This window comes from Aythya ferina (genome assembly GCF_964211825.1).
Source record: "Aythya ferina genome assembly, chromosome: 7".
In the NCBI taxonomy this organism is placed as follows: domain Eukaryota; kingdom Metazoa; phylum Chordata; class Aves; order Anseriformes; family Anatidae; genus Aythya; species Aythya ferina.
The window spans coordinates 34,064,287-34,084,825 of NC_140302.1; the positions used below are offsets into that span (position 1 = coordinate 34,064,287).

Here is a 20,539-nt window from a genome sequence, read left to right on the forward strand (position 1 = left end):
AGACCTTGCAGGCCATCTAATCCCTTTCCTTCCCCATGCAGGAATGTTCCCTGCTCCATGTTGATCAGTGTTTTGTGCAGAGTGGTTTTCAGTGAGCAAACAACTGGGCTTCTTTAAGTACCCAAGGGACAGTGCTCACATCCTCTAGTAGATCTCATGAGCTGGCAGCTTTTTCTGAGATTTGTTGAGATGCTTCCCATTGAAACTCTGTATCCTTATTTCTAGTTTTAGTCCAGGTAACAACCAAAATAAACTGTGTTTAGCTCTCAGCAACTTTCCTTGTGATCCAGTCGCTCTGCACCCTAACCTGCTGCAGTGCTCTTTTCTGTACTCCCTTCAGTTTGTCAATATCTTCCCAGTAACAAGATAGCTCAGCCTGAGCAAAATATGCTAGGTATTGAGCAATTACTCAATCCACTCATCCAACCAACAAGCCAAAAAAATCCATTTCAGAAACCGAATGGCATTTCAAGAAAAAGGTAGCTGGAAAAAAAAAAAAAAAAAAGAACAGAGAAAAACAAAACACAGAGCTCAGCCCTTGAATTTTATGCCTCTAAATCAGAGGTATGAAGGTTTGTGTTTTCTTTCTGCTTGTATAAAAAATGAACAGTGTGCTCTTTTGGGGTTTTCTGTTTTGAGGCCCTGCATATTGACATTAGTTTCCCTTTTCCTTAGGCAGGACAGCGCAGTTGTCCTCAAGCTTTGTTTTGCCACCTTGCCACCGTGTCAGCCCCTGCCACTGTGGGAGAACATCATCACAGGGATGTGTTTCCACGCTGGGCTGCAACACCACACCCCATTTCTCAATGAGTTTCTTGTTTCCCGTTGCCCCAGAGAACCAAATTTGAGCAGGTGATTTAATGCATCACCAGCCTGGTTTAAAAATGGTCCCATAGGGTGAGCCTTGGGGGCTGGTTCTTGTTAACTTCAGGAGGATTGGTTTGGGTACAGAAAAGTGGTTATAGCCCTTGGAGAGATTATTATTTATTCAACCTTTGCTAGATTTTCACAGTGCTATTAGTAACTAGCTTTATATTTTGACAGACATTTTCTTCCCAGATAGTTTCTCGTATGAAATGCCACCAGTTTCTAACAATAGGCCTGGTCTGTAGGTGTAATTTTTCTTACACAGAGAATGAAGGTAAAGGACATACACACCTCACCAGCAGCTCTGCAGTAGGCACCACTGCATAATGGCCCCGGGTGCCTTGTCGGTGTTCTCAGCGATGGAAAACCAGGGCTCGCTGCTGTAATTAAAAACTAGACCATGAAGAATACGTGTGGGAGGAACAAATTACAGAAGAGCACACAGTCGTAATTGTAGTGTATTTTCGTAACTTTTGAGTGCTTAACCTTGCAGCTTTAATGTTCTTTCGAGACGGATTTGCAGGTTGTGTTGGTTGGTCATACATAATAATAAAAACGCGGTATGTGCAGTGCAGTAAGGTCCTTAGTAGTGCACCCTGTGAGGTTTTAATCTGTCTCCCAAATGAACTTTACTTCTCTGTGCTTGTAATGACAAGATGAGCAGTGGCTTCACTTGCCTTTACTTTTATAAAATGTTTACCAGTAATTTATTCCACCTGTGGAATGCGTTTAATCCATACCACCATTAAACCATTTCGGATGAGCTGCGCTTCTGAAAACATTACAATTTTCTTTTACCTGACTTCTAATGAAAAATAGCTTTTTAATAAAGCTGTCTCACCGCAGTAATGCTAGACAGTGGCAAATCTTAAATTTCTCAAGCTGCTTTAATCAATAAAGTTATCACCAGTCATTTCCCTGGGCAACTGCTTCTTACCGAGACCCTGACTTTACCTTCTGCTACTGAGATGTTTTCAACCTGCACTTAGACCAGGAGGAACTCCCTGAAGTCCAATTTTCATTTTAACCTTTCCTCAATGGCCTAGAAATAACAGATTGCCAGTATTACTTTAATAGATTGGAAATTTAAACCTCTTAGAGGTAACCAGACCTGTCTTATGATTCAGTAATATGACAAAGAATAACACATCTTAAAGGTTACCGAAATACCTAATTCATGTGTTTTAAGGCAGCTGTAACAGTGGATGATTTTTACAGCTTTACAATAAAACCTAAATAACGTTAAGGCTGCCGTACTTTTATATAATCATAAAAAGTTCTGTCGGTAGCAAATTGTCCAGCCTCACCGGGAGTTATGGCAGGTTATACTCGAGTGCATAAAGTGCTGGTAGTTAACCAGGTCCCATTTCGGCCAGCTGCCCGGTCCAGGGGGGAGGTAGCGGTGCGTGAGAGCACAGGCAGGTCACCCTCACACAGCTCACCGTGCCAGCCAGCCCTGCCCTGCTCCTGGGGCTGACAGGGAATATTTTCCATCTCGGAGAGAAGAGCTGAGCAGCCACGTGAAGTTTCAAGCGTTGAATCCTGCTGAAAGCGTATTCAAACCCAGTTGGTTCTGGGGTTTTTGGAATCTGCCCTGGAGGTTTGGTGTATTTCTGTGTTTCACCTGCCTTGCGCTACAAATTCTGCCAGGTCGGAGGCCACGTGTGGTGCCTCGCGTGTGCTTGTGGTTTGCACAGCCAGTAGTTCCTGGATAGAAGTACAATTAACAGGAATACGGGGTCCTGAAGCCTAGGAGATTGCCACAGGGAGAAAAATAAATGTGTCATATTCGTTGTGTAAAGCGTCTTTAATTTTAATCAGGATTTTCTGTATGTGCTTTATTTCTTTACATCCTTGGCACCTTTAACTTTGCTGTTAAGCCAGTAGCAAAAACCTGCTTAGGCATAAATATTTTCGACTCTAGAAACATTCACTGTGTTAAATACTCTTGAAGTTCCTTTTCCGATCAAACATGCTTCTATGATATTTTTTTAATGAATACTAAAACTCTGTTTGCAGAGGAAAAAATAGCAAAGGTTCCCCTTCACCCATCTCTGAAGCTGTCCGTGTTAGTAGGTGAGAGGATTTCTCCAGCTGGGATCGTGTTGTGCCCTGAATCCTTAGAGCTCGTGTTCATCTCCTCCATTATCACTGCTGCTCTGGGTTAGGTTTGACGGGGACAGCTGAGTAGCCACGGCTTCCCTCAGCTCTGGCACACGTGTGCTTTGTGTATCGCTTGCACACAACCACGCACACCATCTCTCACCAGCTACACAGACCAGGAAAAATGTAAATTACACTCGGCTTAATTCTTTGATGATTTTCGGAAAACCAGAGAGATTATCTCAATGCGTTTTTGTACTTCTTTTTGTCATTTTGTAGCTGATCAAAAAGAAGCAACTTCCAGGGACTAATTGCACAGATTAATGGTGCAATCCCCATGTAAATTGTGAGCACAAACGGGGATCTTTTCATTCTAGCTTTTGGTGGGTGTATGACCTTTCAGTTTTATATCTTTCTCTTCTTGCCATATTGCAGTCAGAGAGGAAGTTAAACCCAGGTTTGACAGGTAGAGTTTTTTTTATTTCCCCTGACAGTGCACCTTTTGACCTCTATCTTCTTGCCAATGATTTTTTAAATCCTTAATGATTTGGGAATAATTGCTCCTCCTTTAGTGATTATTGCCCTTCACCGATAGTAAATCTGTGAAATCCCCTGGGGGCTGGAGTACATTTTGGTATGCGTATGCCACAAGCTGGCCTGGACAGGCATCGCTGCTCATGTGCAGCTGCACTTGCAGGGCTGCTGGGTGTCTTGCAGGAAAACTTGTCTGGACGGAGTGAAATACAGCCCAGCTGAGCAAGCTTCCCCTCTGGAGGCTTTGGAGGGCCTGCCGAGCCACCCTGCTCTGCCCTTTCCTGCTTTCAGAGGAACCCAGGACTGAAAACAGAGGATGCACAGATGAGAGGAGGGGAAAAAAGGACAAAATCTGGCAAAACTGCTCCCAGCCAACTCCTATTACCTATTTTCCCCCAAGCTGTTTTGAGAAACGTAATCGTTCCCACTAATCTGTTTTCTTCCTCTGTTTATATGTGCTTCATTTACTAATTACGTCAAATTAACCCTTCATTTTTCCCCATTTCATGCTGGAGTGGTAGGGAAAAGCGGGCTGCCTACAGGGGATCTTGCATCAGGCATCTTAACAAGAACACGTGCATTTCTGTGAGCAGAGTGGATAAGGATAATGGGCCAGTAAATAAGGATGAAAAAGATCGAGCTCTCCATCACGTGCTGGCTTTGAAGCAGTTTGTGAGCAGGGAGCTCGAAAGGCAGCGCTGCCTGTCCCACAGCCTCCTGCTGCTCTTTCCCTATGGACACGTTTTCCCGAGCTGTGCCCATGTTCCCACGAGCCTTTCCATCTCCTCGCTCCTTCAAAGAGCTCTCCAAGTGTGATCGCAGCCGTGTTGCTCCTAGGCAGAATGAAGCCAGCGTGTGCACAGATAAAGCACTGCAAAATGAGCTGCTCCGGTGTGGAGCTGGACAAATGAGCCTTGACCTGCAGGGATGGCCTATTGCATCCCCTCGCCGGAGGGTGATGATAATCCCTCACGTGGATGGTATTTAAAAACAGCAGGAAAGATGAACTGGGTTGCTAACTGCTCTATATAATCCCGTGTGCTGTACCCGATGTGTTACACAAAGGAGGATTTGTGTTTTATCAGCTGGAGCTGTTCCAGGTATTCCTGTACACAGCACAGTTAGGTGCATGAATGCTTTCCAGATGTCCTGCTTAGATAGGGCTTTGGGCATTTTCTGAGGCCTCCTCCCCAGATCTGGAAAGCTGCCACCCAGGGCAGTCCTGCCCCCATTGCCAATGGCCCTTCTGACCCTCCCCAGCCCCCAGGCAGGACGAGGACCCGTCGTAACAGACCCTAGGCTCAAAATGTAAGATCAATTTCTTTAAATAAGCAAGAGTTCGCTTAGTGATTCCTTGTGTCCGATGTGCAAATATGAAAATAATCAGTTATCAAAAGCCTATGGAAGGAGCAGAGCAGTTCAGGCAGGAATTCCTCCTAACATAGTGCAAGGCGTACTGTTGTTGTGAAAGCCTGGCAGTAAAGTTTATGTAGTAGGGGGCTGTTCAGCAAGAGGAAAATACTGCTAATGAACGTATTTTAAACAAAATTCAACTTTGAAAAATCCCATATTAAAATTTGATAGATAAACTAGATCCTGTGTTTTCAGAGCTGATGTGTTCCCCCCAGCTTCAGGTGCTGCCTCTCTTCTCTGCAGGGTAACCTGGGGTGCCTTTGGGATGTTGAAAGCTGATTTTATTATTCTTTGTTTCTTGTTAGTTGTAGATCATGTGCTGCTTTTTTTTTTTTTGTCAAAATTATGAAATGAAAACCCACAACCATTTTGAAATTTGAAGAGTAAGAGCAATAACTTTTATTGCCGAATGGTAGAAAGCACTTGAAATTTTGTAGGCACAGATGTGAATGAAGTGAGCATGCACACTACTTTTTTTTTTTTTTCAGACATGCAGCCAAATCCCCTCAGCCCAGCCGAAAAGTTTCTTCTCAGTTACCTGTTTTGATAACCTGCTTAGCTGAGGTTGTTGGGATTTGCATAGATTTCAGGTGACCGTAACACAAACTGTGCTGTGCCTGTCCGTACCATGTCCCACAGTGCAAAAATCAATCCATCAGATGTTACACCGACAGAAGACTTCCCAAATTTTTGTGACTACCTGAAAATGAGTTACATGTTATGGTGATCACAAGTTTTTGACTTGCTTTTAAAATATCAATTTTAAGGAAACTTTTCAAAAAGGTACAATCCAAACAGTTTACATTAAGGCTAACATAAACGTATGACTAGGAACATAATAGGGATAACTTTACAAAAATCAACGTTTTGTCTGAATTGTGTGCCAGATTACTTTGTTTTTTGTGATGGATTACAAATTGTACGGGTGTATACTGCACTCGTATATTGCTCAAGGAGCTATAGCATGAGTTATAGTCAAGGTAGGATGACTTCTAATCAATATGATGACAATATTATCTTGTTTAATTTGTCTGATGGCAGCATTAAACATCAAATCAAGCTGTTTATTATGTCAAAGGAATGTGAAGCATGGCAGAAATAAAATTGACTTGACACCAGTTTTTCTGTATTTCATTGCTTTGACAGGCCATCATGATTGGAGATGATATTGTGAGTGATGTCGGAGGTGCCCAGCAGTGCGGGATGAGAGCTGTGCAAGTGCGGACAGGGAAGTACAGGTCAGTGCACGCTCTACACCCTGTGCAACACCAGGTTAACCATGGAAAGAGGGGAAATGACTGTAGGTAATGATTTTTGCACTTTCCTTTTTGCCGAACTACACGGTGCTCTTAATTTTCATACAATTCATTCATTTCTAAAAGAAAAGGAGGTGTGGTTTGGAACCTGGTACACCTGCTGAATAGCGCTTCAAAATGAATGCACGAGACCTGATTTTTTTTCCATGCCTTTTCCAGATCTTTTCCTGTTGGTGGTAGACATTTGCCATCAACGTACACTTCCATTTGTTGACTGAACAACTCCTTCCCTGGGCAGCCATTAGGCTTGGGTGGATGCTGACATTTTCATTTGCAAAATGCGTTTTGAGAGAAGACTCTGTATGAAAGTGGCAGCATGAGACAGGCTTGTTTTCTTTGATCTTTTCAAGAAATATTTTCTGCTTAATTACTGCTATAATTATGTATCACATTTCGTGCATTGAGCTAGTGTGTTTCGTTGGGTTTTGCTTTTTTTTTTACTACTGTGTGTAAGTGTTGTACACTTGATATCAGATGCGTCTGAAACTTGTAGCAGAGTCAAGATGTAAAATTAGACATCCACTCAGTGATCTCTGTGGGTCATCTCTCACAGCTTTCTGAAGGACTCCATATGTCTCCTATTTTCTCTAGATACACATTCAGCTCTGAGAAGTCTGGAATGTGAAAGCTGTTTCTCTGCTTCCCGTCTTAAACAGAGCGGGCTTCTGCAGGCTTGCTCACCTTGGCCTTTCAAACCTCTCTGTGTGCAGGTGGCTCCGTGATCCTGTGCGTTCATTGACCAAAGAGCTATCAATAGCTGCTCCTTGTAGCTCTTAATAGCTGACCTGAGTGCACTTACAAACATGGCACACGCCAGGGGTGCCCAGTGGAAAATTAAGCCACTATCTGCTGCTCAGGAAAGATAAGGCTTGAAGTTGGCTCAAGGTGACTCCAAATGCAATGCAGACATCGCTCCTTACGTTTAACATTTGGACTGCATAACACTCAAAATCTCCTTTTAGCCATACCTCTTTGCAGTAGGCATGGTTCAGTAACAGCATTTGTAATCTGACATCATTTATATTTGTAGTTTTTCTTCATTTTCAGATATTAAGACTGTAAAATAACAATTTTGGGGGAGAGATACAACAAGTGGGAATGGTGCTTGCAATAGGCTGTCTGAAATGCTGTTTTCTTAGTTATCAAGTGATTTTTCTCTCTCGATTTTACCTTATGTAAGTTAGTAAAATAATTCTGATGGACCAGTAAGTGATGATTTTGGGGAAAGAACGTATATGGTTTGTGCTGTTGGGGTTATTTATCTGTGATCTGTGTAATCCCATTAACTGCCTAAAGGAAAGAATTAGGATTCAGCACTTGGTTTTTCTCTGATCTCGATGGCTATCACCAGACAGCATTCAGTGACTCCACGTCTTAATGTCGCACAGATACGAGTATCAGTGAAGGAGCTATCTCTGAAAACAGAGGTAAATTCGGCTCTTGCTGCTCAGCAAACATCTCCTGTGACATACGGGGCCCACTGTAAAAATGAGGCACAGGTGATGCTGCGCCGAAAGCTCTCAGGCAGTTGGCACACATCTTTGTGTATAGATATGAACATGCACACACACACACAAATATATATAATCGTATGTTTGAAAAGCCTTTTCTCATATCAAGCTTGAGCCATAATTTCAAATCTGAAAGGAGGTCACAGCTGTTACAGATGAGGAAAAAAAAAAAGATTATTTTCCATTGTTAAATGTTCTGTTTCAATGCTCAATTGCCGGTATCCAAAATATTAACATGTGGCAATGAAGTACAGGTGAGTTTCTCAAAACTGAGCATGTGATGTCAGTCCTATCGTTACCAATTTTGAGTAAAATAAAGTAGTTTTTTTTTCCCCAAGAGGCTAGAGATGTGTATGTTTTTAAGAGCGATTCATTTAGCATACGTGGGAAATTAAAAGACACAGTGAGTATTGAAAGAGACTGAAAAAAAGCATATGGATAAAAGTCGATAGAAGAAATTAAAATTAACAGAAAATATAATTATTTCATGGCTGGTTTTAAGTCTGATATTGGTACGTAGGTCCTGCCTTGTATTTCTTGCTGACACAGAGGTGTGCACTGCGCTCAACTACCTCTGGATGGCACTGTTAGTACAGTTACTCCAGTAGTAGCTACAACTTCAGGCTGGAGCTCAGGCTGTCTTTGCAACAATTTGGGGGATAACTCATGCATGTCGTTCTGTAGGTCCAAGGGATTCTGTTGTACTCCTCCATTCTCATCTAGATGGTGACCCTGGCTGGCAGAGTGTCATCTGTGGCGCGTTTGGGGCAGCGTGCCTTATTGCAGGAGTCGCTGCAGCTGCTATCAACATCCGTGAGATCTGCTGCCCGCCAAGGGTTACACACCGTAGCACAAAAGATGACGTGCACCAAGGCTTCCTGTAAAGTTTGTTGTATTTCAAAGTGGCTGCAGTGCTTGTGTGCAGGTTACAGGCTGCAGAGTAACTCTCTGCGTTTTTTTGGTGGGAATAAGCTAAAAGAAGAGGTCCTCTTTGTCCTGAAAGCCTTGCAGGTGAGCTGAGGTCCAGAAGGGGTGTGCGTGGAGAGCTGGTGTAGCTGTAGTGCTGCCTCCTTCCCTGTGCTCTCAGACTTTTGGCTGGAGCTGGGCTCTGCAAGGGCTTGGTGCTGGCTACTCCCAGGGTGAGATGCAAGTGTGGAGTAAGCTGGTGCAAAAACATTCAATTTAACACCACCTTATATCAAAAGTCCTGAAAATTAACACCTTTTTCTCTCATTTTTTTGGATCTTAAAGTTTAGTAAAATTAGTGTAGTCAATTCCTTTTATTTTGTCAAGGTTTGGCGTCTTCTCACTTCTGCATCTGCGCTTGTTCCTCTCCTCAGAAGCACCCGATCTTCCAGCAGGACATAAGCGTTGAACTCTTCCTCAGTAGCCAAACCAGGCATGGAGTACGTTAGCCCATAAAAAGCAGTAAATCATGGAATAAAACCTCTTTTGTCACGAGTCAGGACAGTAATGGAAAGGTGTCGGGGTAAGGTGGCGTTTTGAGTTGATCTCAGCCAGCAGGGTTCTCCAACATGGGGTGAGTAGTTTGCTTAGCCGAATGCAGCCTTTTTTAGGTGTGTACAATCCAGGTGGCACGTCGGATCTGGTCTGGGGGTGTCACCACCCTCAGTCACCCCTTCCTGCCACACTGTGCACATCAGGGCTGTGCTGCGGGCTCCCGTGGACCGAGAGGAGGCAGCGTTAGGTTTTCCAGCGCTGGGAAACGTGGTGCTAATTGAGACGTTTCTGTGCACACCTGTGTGGAGCACCTTCGTAGCCAACATCTTTCTGATCTAGGGCAGATCACGTACTCACCTTCCTGCACAGGGTATGTGCTAATTCCACTTGCAGCTAATTGGCCTTGACATCAAACCAATAAATTCCACCATAACTATTGATCCTGCAATGCCGCCTGATGTTCTTGTTCCTCTTTGCAGTGTGCAAGTTAAAGCAGAGAAAAAATGACTTTGAGGCTCTTCCAGCTGTCTCCCCATAAAATCAGAAACAGCTTTCAGTGCTTCAGCTTGATTTGTGACAGGGCAGGAGAATCCCACCTCTCTCCTTGCTGTTATTTACAGGGTTTGATTTATAGGCAATGAGCTCAGCAGAAAGCCTTTGCAGTGGTTACCGTGGATATCCAGAGTTTGGGCTCTTGACTGTACCAGAGTTTGTGCTGTGCACTCAAAAATAAACCAGAGGTGGTGGTGTGCATCTCTCCATGTCACCTTTCCAAGGCTGGTGTGTAGCCAGGACCCCTCACAGAAGCACCTGCTGGCCCTGCTGGCCTGTGCAACATCCCTGAGCCCTCTCATAATGCTTCAGGTAAAAGATAGAGCAGGGATAAAAGGAGCCCGGGACAGCTGCCATCTCCTGCTCGCTCTGCCACTGCTCTCTGGGAGAACTGGGTCAGGCTACTTCACGTTGCCCTTCTTTGGTTTCCCCACTTTATAATTATCCACTGAGAATAATTGTCCTGACTTTAGTAAGAAAGTGGTTTGTGATCTGCTCCTCTTATCTGATCGAAGAAAACATACGGAATTTTGGAGCTTTAAAGGAAATCGGCTTGCCAGATGTGATCAAGACAGAAGCTGTGACAGAGGAAGATCTTTCGGGCTGACATCATCAACTGACTAAGGATTCAGAAAAACAGGGGTGGGTCTTCATAACAACCTCCTAAATGAGGTTATTAAACGATTCTTAGAAGCGAATTTCCACCCAGGGATAAATTCACAGCTGCCACAGCCTGTAAGAGTAAATGAAAGATCACGACACCTTTCGCAAAGAAACGGGCACACCTTCCTGCTCTGCAAAGATCCTGAAATGGGAGCAGCATCCCTCCCACCCTCGCTTTCTTGTTCCCCGAATTGCTAACCACAGCCAAGATGAACGAATTTATTAGCTTGGTGTTTCGTGGCTCCTGATGGAGCATACCAGGAGTGCGGAATGAGAACTAACGCGCAGAGGCACTCCCTTCGTGCTGAAAGAGAACCAGAGGCATTTGGATGGCCTCGCAGTCCTGGTAATTAAGCCTGTTTCAAGTACTAAATGGAAAGGTTTCCAACCCGTGTTTGCACTATAAATGGTGCGTTATAATTTATGGTGGTGTCTTAAGTAATGTTTATTAACATCTAGTGTCAGCAAGTCAGTCCTGGTGTGGTGTGATAGCTGATGGCAGCAAATCCGGAGGCATAGGCTTAGTCACCATTTATTACGTGTTCAAATCACGGTTTGTTCTGTCCACGTGAGGAGCTTCACGTGTGTATATCGGCGTCTTGACCACACTTGGGTTGCCGTAATCTTTGAATCAGCTTTGGGAAGGAAGTTCGGAGTTAATGCTGCAGTTCCTTAGCATACGCTCATCTGATGGCAGCCATAATTTTTCCCAGTATATCATAATGTCGAGACAGAAATTACAATTTAAGACTGTGGTGCTGTAGGAGTGAATGGCCTAGGAGAAGATGTAAGTTCTCACTGTTGTAATGGGGGGTTGTAATCCTGCCAGCCCCTTTTTATCATAGGATATAGCCAACTGCCATGCAAAATAAAGAAATGCACTGGGAATACCTTATTACTGGACTACAAGAGGTGAAACTGGAAGTAGAAGATTTTATCATTGGACTCTAACTAGCAATCTTTGGATTTAGTATTTCTGCTTCCTGAACTGAATGGACCAAAGGTTTGCACACAGTCAAGTCCCTGGGTGCTGTTAGAAATGCAGGTTCTACCTGAGAGAAAACACACCTGAAAAGCACAGGGGGGAGTAAGGAGCTCTGCCATGTTGTACCGAATGTGTAGCTTTAAATGTTTCTAGTCTACAAGTGAAATTATATATATATATATTTTTTTTTTTATTAGCAGGTTGACGTATCCATTGATACCCTGATAAACCTTGAGGAAGCAGATTGTGCTCAGGGCATAGCCATGCTAGGTGCTGCATGCATGCTCCTGTGCTGTCCTGAAAAAAAAAGAATAAAAGGATGAAAAAAAGAATGAAAAAAGAAGTTTGTGATGTGAGTGTCAGGTTAGTGAGGCAATGTAGCATTACCCGGCAGTGTTGCCAGTTGCACTCCCTACCCAAGGACCCCTTTTTCTGCAGCAGCCCAGCTCTGATCAGCGGCTACATCGCCAACCTTTCTGCGAGGAAGCAATTTGCATCTCGCAGATCAAGATGCTAGTGACCACATCAGCTTGCGCTGCACTTTTGCTTCCCCTCTTCCTTCACATCCCCACGGTGTTCAGCAGGGGTTTCCAGCGAGTGTGTGCCTCCTGCACGGTGCCTGCTTTGCTGCAGCCACCCGTGGTGTCCCGGGGAGCTGGCAGGCCCACCTCCATCTCCTGCTAGACCCCATCCTGATGAGCACAGTTTACAAAATGGGACAGGAAGCAGGCTCGCGTTTATTTTTATCCTTCCTGGCTTCTTCTTGGTGCCAATGTAACGTTGCAGGAGTAAAAATTCCTCAGCAGAACCGTCATGGGAGCTGCTGGAGCGCAGCAGCGTTTCCCAACACTTGTCACTTGCAGGATGCCAAGCCGTGTTATCCTGCTCAGCATTTGACAGCGGCGACGAGCACCACGCCGCTCGCTGACTGCTTTATTTCTGCACGAAAATGCTAACGAGCCCGCCGAAATGTGCTGCAAGAAGTGGCAGAGCTGGGACAGCTGCACAATTGCGGTTTCCCTCGAGGTTTCCTTTTTTAAGACGCGGGTTCCTCTTCTCTGCCTGTTTTCCTCCCGTAGCTAAATGTCATCCCGGCCGGCGGAGCCCTGCAGTAGCCCAGCGAGCGGCGCGGCAGAAGGGGAACTGCTGCGAGCAAACCAAAGCAGAGCACTCGTTTCGGAGAAAGAAGCAAACAAACAAGAGAGAAGCAGGCCAAATCAGCTGCTGATGTAACTCCCTGGAAGCAAACGATTCAGTATCTGAAATTTCATCTCCCTTCTGGCTGGGGCTCCTGCTGTAAACAGGCGCAGGAGCGGCTGCTCCGGGGCAGCACCTTGTGCCGGCGCCCTGCAAGCACAAAACAAGCAACAATTTGTGCTTCGCTGCCCTGCTGCCTGGCCTGCAGCTGCTCGGGGCTTACCTGGAGGCTAATTTACTGCCACTCATTTTCTGCTCTGCTTAGAGGTAGATAAGAGTGAGTTTAGCCAACAAACCTGAGCGGCTGGCTAGCCCCCAGCATGGTTTTCGTGCTCTGGAGATGCTTGAAGGGCTGTGTGCTCAGGCAGGGGGTCACGCAGCTGGGGGTGATCTGAGGCAGAAAGTGAGGTCCTGGAGCTGTGCAGGGGGCTCTGCTGCAGGCAGGTGGCCATTCGGCCATGGAAAAACAAGGTATGGGGAGTGCCCCCCTTGAGGTTGCCTCTGCTGTGCTGGGTCTAGTGGCTGCTTTTCGCGCCCTTGGGAAGACACGATGCGACTTGCCTGGAGCTAAAAATAAAGCACCCAGCGGTGCCAGCTTATAGGTCTGCAAAACTACGATGGTTCCATACATGAGAGCTTGTTTTGAAGGAAGACACAGAGTAATGTGAGAAAAGGGGGGTGGCTGAAGAGCACGGCTCCCCCTCTGCCCTCTCCAGCACCCAGCAGAGCGCGTCGGAGGAGATGAAGATAGCTCGCAGCTGACGCTGGGATGTGACTCATGTTCACACATCGCCCTGTAACTATTACGATTCTTACTTGTTTGTGGTTTTCAGTCATTGTCAACAGCGTGTATGGTTACACCTCAGCCCCGCTCGCTTGCAGGTTGCTAACAGATGGGCTAATTCAGCCCGCTGGGACGGTGCTTTGAACGGGCTCAGTGTCCTGGGCAGCCCCAGCAACCCTTAAGCACCCATTAAGCAACCATTAAGCCCGACGGCTCCCACCACACCCTGTGGACCCTCTGGGCCCAGTTCAGACTTTGTCCTGGTTCCAGCCCACAGCCCCACTGCCTGCTCCCGTGCTTTCGAAGAGACACCGCTTTAAATGATGCCGTGCATTAAAACACAGCTTTGTACCAAGTGACGCTATCATGAAACTCAGGGGCTGCTGAGAGCAGGGGTGATTAGTTATGTCCCAAGTTCAGGAAGGGTTTTTTCAAAGCACAAGTCCATTTGCTGTGGTAAAAGAGGACTCCCCGCATCTCTAAATGAGATGACAAATGTCATCTTTAAAGAGGAGCATTTAAAGAGGAGCGTTTGCTAGAAGGTCTCAACCAGCAAGGAGAAATAAAGTGCTGTGCCTGCAAGAATAAAACCAGCTCTCGTATCGCGTGCAGGGCTGTCATTTCTGGCAGCTGCAGTAATGCCCCTCAGAACCACAGGTCTGCAATCGAGCAGCTGCCCTGCACCAGGACGGGCATTCACTGCTGCCTTACGCCAGATACACTCCAGCTGGGAAGGTTTAAAGCTTTGCCTTCACACCGTTACTCTTAACAAAAAGTACCAGGGATCAAAGCTAAAACATTTCACCATCGAGTTACAAAGAGAGGTTGGTCTCTCAGTCACAAGTGCTTCAAATTTTCACATAAAAACAAGTGCGACGTGGAAACTGTGTCCAAGTCCTCCTCTAGAGGTACAGCACACATTTAACCATGCAAGCATGTGTTTTTGCAGCTTCTTTTGGGATTCCGAGACTAAATACTGCCCATGGTTGTGCTTTAGGCATCTTTGCTACAACAGCAGGATAAATATGTAATGAGAATTTAACAGGCAGAAGGCAAACAGCTAACGGAGACGCCTGATGCAAACACCACGGGGAGCTCTCAGCAGCTGAAAGGCGCGAGGAATCAGCGGGCATCAACACAGAAAGCTGGAGGTGCCCTTGTCCAAAGAGCACAGGAGTCACCCAGCAGCACCCAGAGGGAAAATGATGGCAACTTTGGCACGAAAACTGCCTACTACAGTTTTTACATGCTACCATTTTTAAAGAAAAAGAAAATCAGCACATAAACGTGAGGAAATGGGTTCGAGCAATTTGGATTTAGGACAATAGCAAGGTCATCGATGCTACCTGCACACAGATTTTGGTGAAATTGGTGTAGGAATCGGTAAAATCAGCGGTAGGAATCACTTGTGGGTAGGGATGGACCCAAAGATGCTTGGAATGGCCCTGGGCACCCTGTTCTAGGCGGCCCTGCTGGAGCAGATAGGACCAGATGGAGCCAGAGGTCGCTGCCAACATCTGCCAGTCTGTTCATCATGCTAAGGGCCTGAGAAGGACTTTTTTTCCTCCTCACTCCTATCATCTCCCCTAGAGACGCTGACAAGCTGCCCAGACTCTCTTCTGATCCGTGGTCCCTATCTTCCTCCTCCATCTCCAGTCCTTTCCTTCCTCGTCGCCTCCTTCCTTCGGTTCATGGTCACAGCGAATGTGCTGCCTGATTTCCAGCTGACATGAGCCTTCAGAGCTCCCCTGCAGAAAGCAGCATTTTGAAAGCTTTTCCAGCTTCCCCTCCAGATGAAGTCACCCTGGGCGGGTGCCAGGCTGGGTTCTGAGCGAAAATTCTTCACTTCAGGGTCAGACGCGCTCCTAATTTTAGGCCTGGTTTCAGTGGATCATCAAGTCCAACGCCTGGCTCCACACAGGCCCACCCAAAAATTCACAATATAAGACTGGGAGCACAGTCCAAATGCTTCTAAACTCCTGTCCCAGTGTGTGACCACCCTCATGGTGAAAATCCTCTTCCTGATGTCCAGCCCGAACCCCCCCTGCCTCAGCTTGACCCCATTCCCTTGACGGGGCTCCGCTGCTCCCCGCTGAAGAGAGCGGCACCCGTGAGGGGAGCAAAAGGACAGTTTTTGGCTGAGGACTCCGAGGCCACCTCCCGTTCATACAAAGCGGGTACAAAGGCCTCGGTGGAAAGAAAAACCTGTCTGCATTTAAATCAGCCTAATTAACGTGGCTTTTTCCAGGAGCAGCGCTGAGCTGGCAGGCGCCCCGCGCTGCCTGCCCGGGGTGATTTGTGCAATTACCGTCCTTTGTGTTTATCTGATGGGGTTTTTCTTACAGCAGGCATTTATGGGTTGCTGCTTCTGAAGATACCCACGTACCGTACGGTATTTTACGCTTAGAAGTAGCAGTCTGTAAACAGCAGAGTGGAAGAAAGTTTGGTGGGGCTCTGCTGATTTACACCTGCCCGTGCTCCGGCCTGCTGGGTGCTGGGAAACAGCTTAGCAAGTGTAAAAGAAAAAAAAAAAAAAATGATTTCTCCATCCATCTGGAACACATTGCATGCATCAGGGGAAGGAGAGGCATTCGTGAGAGTGAACGCCTCATTTATCAGTGCGGGGGCTATTGAAAAGCCTGGCTGCGGCCGGGATAATTATAACCCAGATCAGTCTTCTTGGAATGGAGAAGTAACGACAACCCTAATTTTACCAAATCCTCTGAAATTTACTGTCTATTTATTTAACACCCTGGGCCCTTTCCTGTGTCAGAGAACCGGCTAGATTTATGGAGGTGCAGCTCAGTAATCTAAATACTTGGGAGTTCATCCGCGCAGGCCGGGGGCTGCTCTGGTTTTTCTCCTTGTCACCGCTCCGGGGCCGTGGGAACAGGGAGTGCAGGCGGGAGAGCAGCAGAGGCCTCGGGAGGCACCGGCCAAAAATCAGGCTCAGGCACTCAAAACTCTCTCCTGCCACTTGTTGTGCAGGCAAGAAGTACCTGGCCTTTGGAGGCAGCTTTTGCTGTGGGTGCTGAGGGGAAGGAACAAAGCTTCTCTTGTCCCTGCTTCAAGGAGTTCCCTATTTTCTCTCTTCCTGGTGTATTTTTGTTGTGTTTTGTGGTTGTGGTTATTTTTCCTTCAAGCATGTCAGCGTGAGGAAAGGGAAGGGAAGGGAAGGGAAGGGAAGGGAAGGGAAGGGAAGGGAAGGGAAGGGAAGGGAAGGGAAGGGAAGGGAAGGGAAGGGAAGGGAAGGGAAGGGAAGGGAAGGGAAGGGAAGGGAAGGGAAGGGAAGGGAAGGGAAGGGAAGGGAAGGGAAGGGAAGGGAAGGGAAGGGAAGGGAAGGGAAGGGAAGGGAAGGGAAGGGAAGGGAAGGGAAGGGAAGGGAAGGGAGAGAAGGAAAGGAAGGAAGGAAGGAAGGAAGGAAGGAAGGAAGGAAGGAAGGAAGGAAGGAAGGAAGGAAGGAAGGAAGGAAGGAAGGAAGGAAGGAAGAGAGAGAGAGAAAGAAAGAAAAAAGAAAGAAAGAAAGAAAGAAAAAGAAAGAAAGAAAGAAAGAAAGAAAGAAAGAAAGAAAGAAAGAAAGAAAGAAAGAAAGAAAGAAAGAAAGAAAGAAAGAAAGAAAAGAAAGGAAGAAAAGAAAGGAAGAAAGGAAGAAAAGAAAGAAAGGAAGAAAGAAAGAAAAAGTTATCCAGCATTCATGAAGATGAAAGTGGCTAAAGGAGCAAAGCCATGGGCCTGAACGCCCTTCTGCTGCCATCATTTAATATCAGAGGAAAATGCCCAGACTAGGGTTTAATAATAGGCACTGGTCTCTCTTGTAGCAAGTTCATAATTGCTGGGCCTGCCTGAATTTGTGGGTGTGTGAGCTCTGCTGCCTTTTGGCTGAATGTTTCCTCTTCTCTTACCACAAAAGTAGCTCTCCTTTCCCGTCCAGCATCCCTTGCTGGAGTTGGAACGCATCGCCTGGGTTTCTCACTCAACTCGAAAGCATTTGGGGGATTTTAGAGTTGTTGTAAGGACTTTAAAACACACAGACAACAAACCTGAAAGACGGAAACGTGGGTCCAAAGAAGACAGAAGGAAAATTGCCTTTGGATCCTTGAGTCAGGATTTCAGTCCAAGGGGTTTGGTAGCAATGCAAGCCTTCGTGCTTCCAGACACGGGCCAAATGCTTACTAATAAAATTTAAAAGGAAATTTTCCTTCGGGGCACAAATTCTACTGTAAAATCTCCTGCATTTTACTTCTAAACTGCTGTCAGAAAGTGGACGCTGTTGAAAGGAGAGCAAAGGATTAGATCAAGCTGCCTGCCTGAACGGGGCGGTGGCTCTCACGTGCTCCTATACGAATATAGGACCGAGGGGGGCATTGTCACCATCAAGGCCACCAACTCCAGAGGGAGTGATGAATCGGGTGCAGCAGGGTTGCAGGAGCTCAAGGAGGGTTTGAGTGTGTACCACGAGTGTCAGAAAGCCTCCGTGCCCTGGTGGCTGAGTTGGTAACTTCACAGTCCCGTGCTCTCAGCTCCCGTGCTGCCATTCCCATCACCTTCGTGCCTCCACAGGTTTTTGTTCCCATGCAAGTGCTGAAGAATTTGGCTGAGGAATGATGTGGGGAGCCAGAGAGCCTCGTGTGGGTCCACCTCTGCCTGCAGCCAGGCAGTAGCCTTACCCTGGACTCCCAGAGAACTGGACAAGGTCTTGCAAATCCCACGTCTGCCTCTTCCTTCCTGTGTGGTGCTTTTAAAGCACCGCACGCCCCGGTGACGAGAAGCAGGGGCGGTCTTGAGATCCCGACCTGGGATCGCTTTCAGCTGCAGAAAAAAAAAAAAGAAAAAAAAAAAAAAAGAAAAAAAGCCGTGGCAATATTCTCATTGCTGTGCCTCGGGAGTGTTTCATGTCGTGTAAACACAGGATTTCTCAGAAGTTGCTCTAAGAGGCTGCTGGAAAGTCTGGGGATGTGCATTACAGATGTTAAACAACAGGATCAGGGAGGGGGCTGGAGTAACCTCCTTGGCTTCTGCCAGCGTCTTGGATCCTTCTTCCAGCTGCAGCATCCATTATTTAGCCTAAAATCACTTCTTCTGGCACCCTCCTCCCCCACTCTTGTGTACTAATAAGGCCATTCCCAGGGGCTTTCTCCCTGCCAAAGCACAGCCCGTTACCAAAAGCAGCAGGCAATTAAGAGGAAGCCCTGGAGGTTGCCATATAAAACTCACCCACTGCATCGTAATGCGGAGAGGAGTCCATCCAGGCAGATGCTTCCTGGATCAGCAGGAGCGCCTGGCTCTGGTGGGAATGGATAAAAGGCTTTGCTGCTCCCACTTGCTCCAGCTCAGCTCCCTGCTCCTGTCCCAGTGGCCATCCTTGCCTGCTGCACGATCCCACAGGGTAATTTTGCTGCTGTGGGATCAGGTAGGGGCTTTGGTGAGCTGTCATCCCCTGGTGGGTCCAGGCTGAGCCCATCCCGGCTGGTCAGCAACCTGACCCGATCCCAGGTGGCCATCTTGGTGATTTGGTGAGATCTCTGCAGAGCAAATGTGTAGGACATAACATCTGCAGAAATCCTTGCAGTGCGATGGGATTCAATCAGTCCCACTCGTTTGTACGGAGAGGCAGCTCAGCCCCAGGCCCCGTGAACAGAAAACACCAGATTCGCCTTTCAACTCAGTCAAGCCCTCCCCTTACTCACCCTTTCTTGGGCGTATTTATTGTTCCCTCTGAAATTTGTGGGCTCTGCTGTCTGCCCAAGCTGCGTACAGGCAATAAAGAGGGATAAAGACCAACCTGGGCAGTAGGTGTGCCTGTTGGGAGATAGGACCAAAAGAGAAACGTGAGGATGTGTTGGTAGCTGAGGCATCTCCTCTGTGTTGTTCAGCTCGCTGTCCTTACAAATAACGCGGGAATTTTGTGTAATTGCAGGAGACCTGAAAAAAAAAAAAAAGTTTATTCTCTTGGTTTATTTGTTCCAAGTTCTTCATTTCTTGGCATTGCGGCTCATTTTGTTTGCCATCGGTGTGACTGCTTCCCCTGGGTAGCTCGTTTCCCTTCTTTTAGTTTCTGTGTCTTTCATAGAGCAAGAGGAGGAGGAGGAAAGGAGCCCTCCCGACAGCTCAGCGCCGTGACTGCCAAACACTAAGAGGACTCGGGGAGGAGCGGCACCAGGGGCACGGTGTGCTCTGCACCACGGCCAGGCTGTCTCAGGGAGAAACCAGGGCAGCGTCTGCAGAAAGCCACGTGGCTGCCATGCCGTCAGGCCAGTTTCCGAAGATAGGCTGGGAGAAGTGTCCTCTGTGCTTTCCAAGCCAGTGCTGACTCCGCAGCCAGAGCCAGAACATGCTACGGGGTTGGGATGCTTGGCAGGCCTCTCCTATCTGCAAATCGTAATGACTGGGACAGAGGAAAAAAAGCTGAACTAGGCCAGTCTTGATCTTATCTGCTGGGATCCTTAAAAAAACAGCACAAGGATACAGCCACCCTCACCCCTGGAGATTAAATGTGGCCATTAACGCCTTCCGAAAATAGCTGGCACGAAAAAAACCACTCCGGTGTCGTCTCCCTGCCTTGCAGGGTGTTTGCATGAAGTATCCTCTGCTAACGTGGGCATTGAAACCAGTGCTGGGGCTGCTGTGGTGTGGGGCATACGGCAACCGCATTGGGGGTGCAACAGTGTCAGCATCAAAAAACCTGAAATAAGCAGATAAATCGCTCTTGCTTTTCCTGTAGTAAGTTTCTGTGGTGCACTGAAACTCAGGGATGTGGGAGGAGAACCCTGGCAGCACCACGAGGTGGCTTGATGAAGGCTGGTCGGTCCTCAGGGGAAGATCCCAGGATCTCAGACACACTCAGAGCTCACTTCTCTTGTCATTCACGGGGCAACAGCTCCGTTGTGTCTGGTTTCAGAAAGTAATGCCCTAAAGGACTGCTCTGTCTCTCCTCTCCCTTCCTGGCATGACCATAACCTCGAACCTTACACCTCTTAAACCTTACGCCAGGTCTCCCTCTTCCTCCCCCTCCTTCCCCATGGCACTGCTCCTTCCTTGGGCTCCTCCTTTCACCCTCTCCTTCTGGACACCCTCAGCCTCACGAGACCAGCGTGTCCCCTTGTGCAGAGCTGCGCTGGGCCCCCAAATTTCTGGCGGTGCCTTCGGAAAGCTG

The 20,539-nt window shown here is 47.1% G+C and overlaps 1 protein-coding gene across 7 annotated transcripts in view; it reads left to right on the plus strand.

Moving 5' to 3' along the window:
• Positions 1 to 20,539, plus strand: part of LHPP (phospholysine phosphohistidine inorganic pyrophosphate phosphatase) — a 62,674-nt gene that overhangs the window by 15,396 nt on the left and 26,739 nt on the right. For 6 of the 7 annotated variants that reach the window (XM_084525992.1, XM_084525994.1, XM_084525996.1 and 3 more), the window contains one exon: positions 6,064 to 6,155. In XM_084525992.1, coding sequence (XP_084382118.1) covers positions 6,064 to 6,155 — 92 coding nt within the window. Of the gene's footprint in view, positions 1 to 6,063; positions 6,156 to 6,392; positions 8,047 to 20,539 lie in introns of those variants that run through there. The other variant, XM_084525993.1, reaches the window with a different exon arrangement.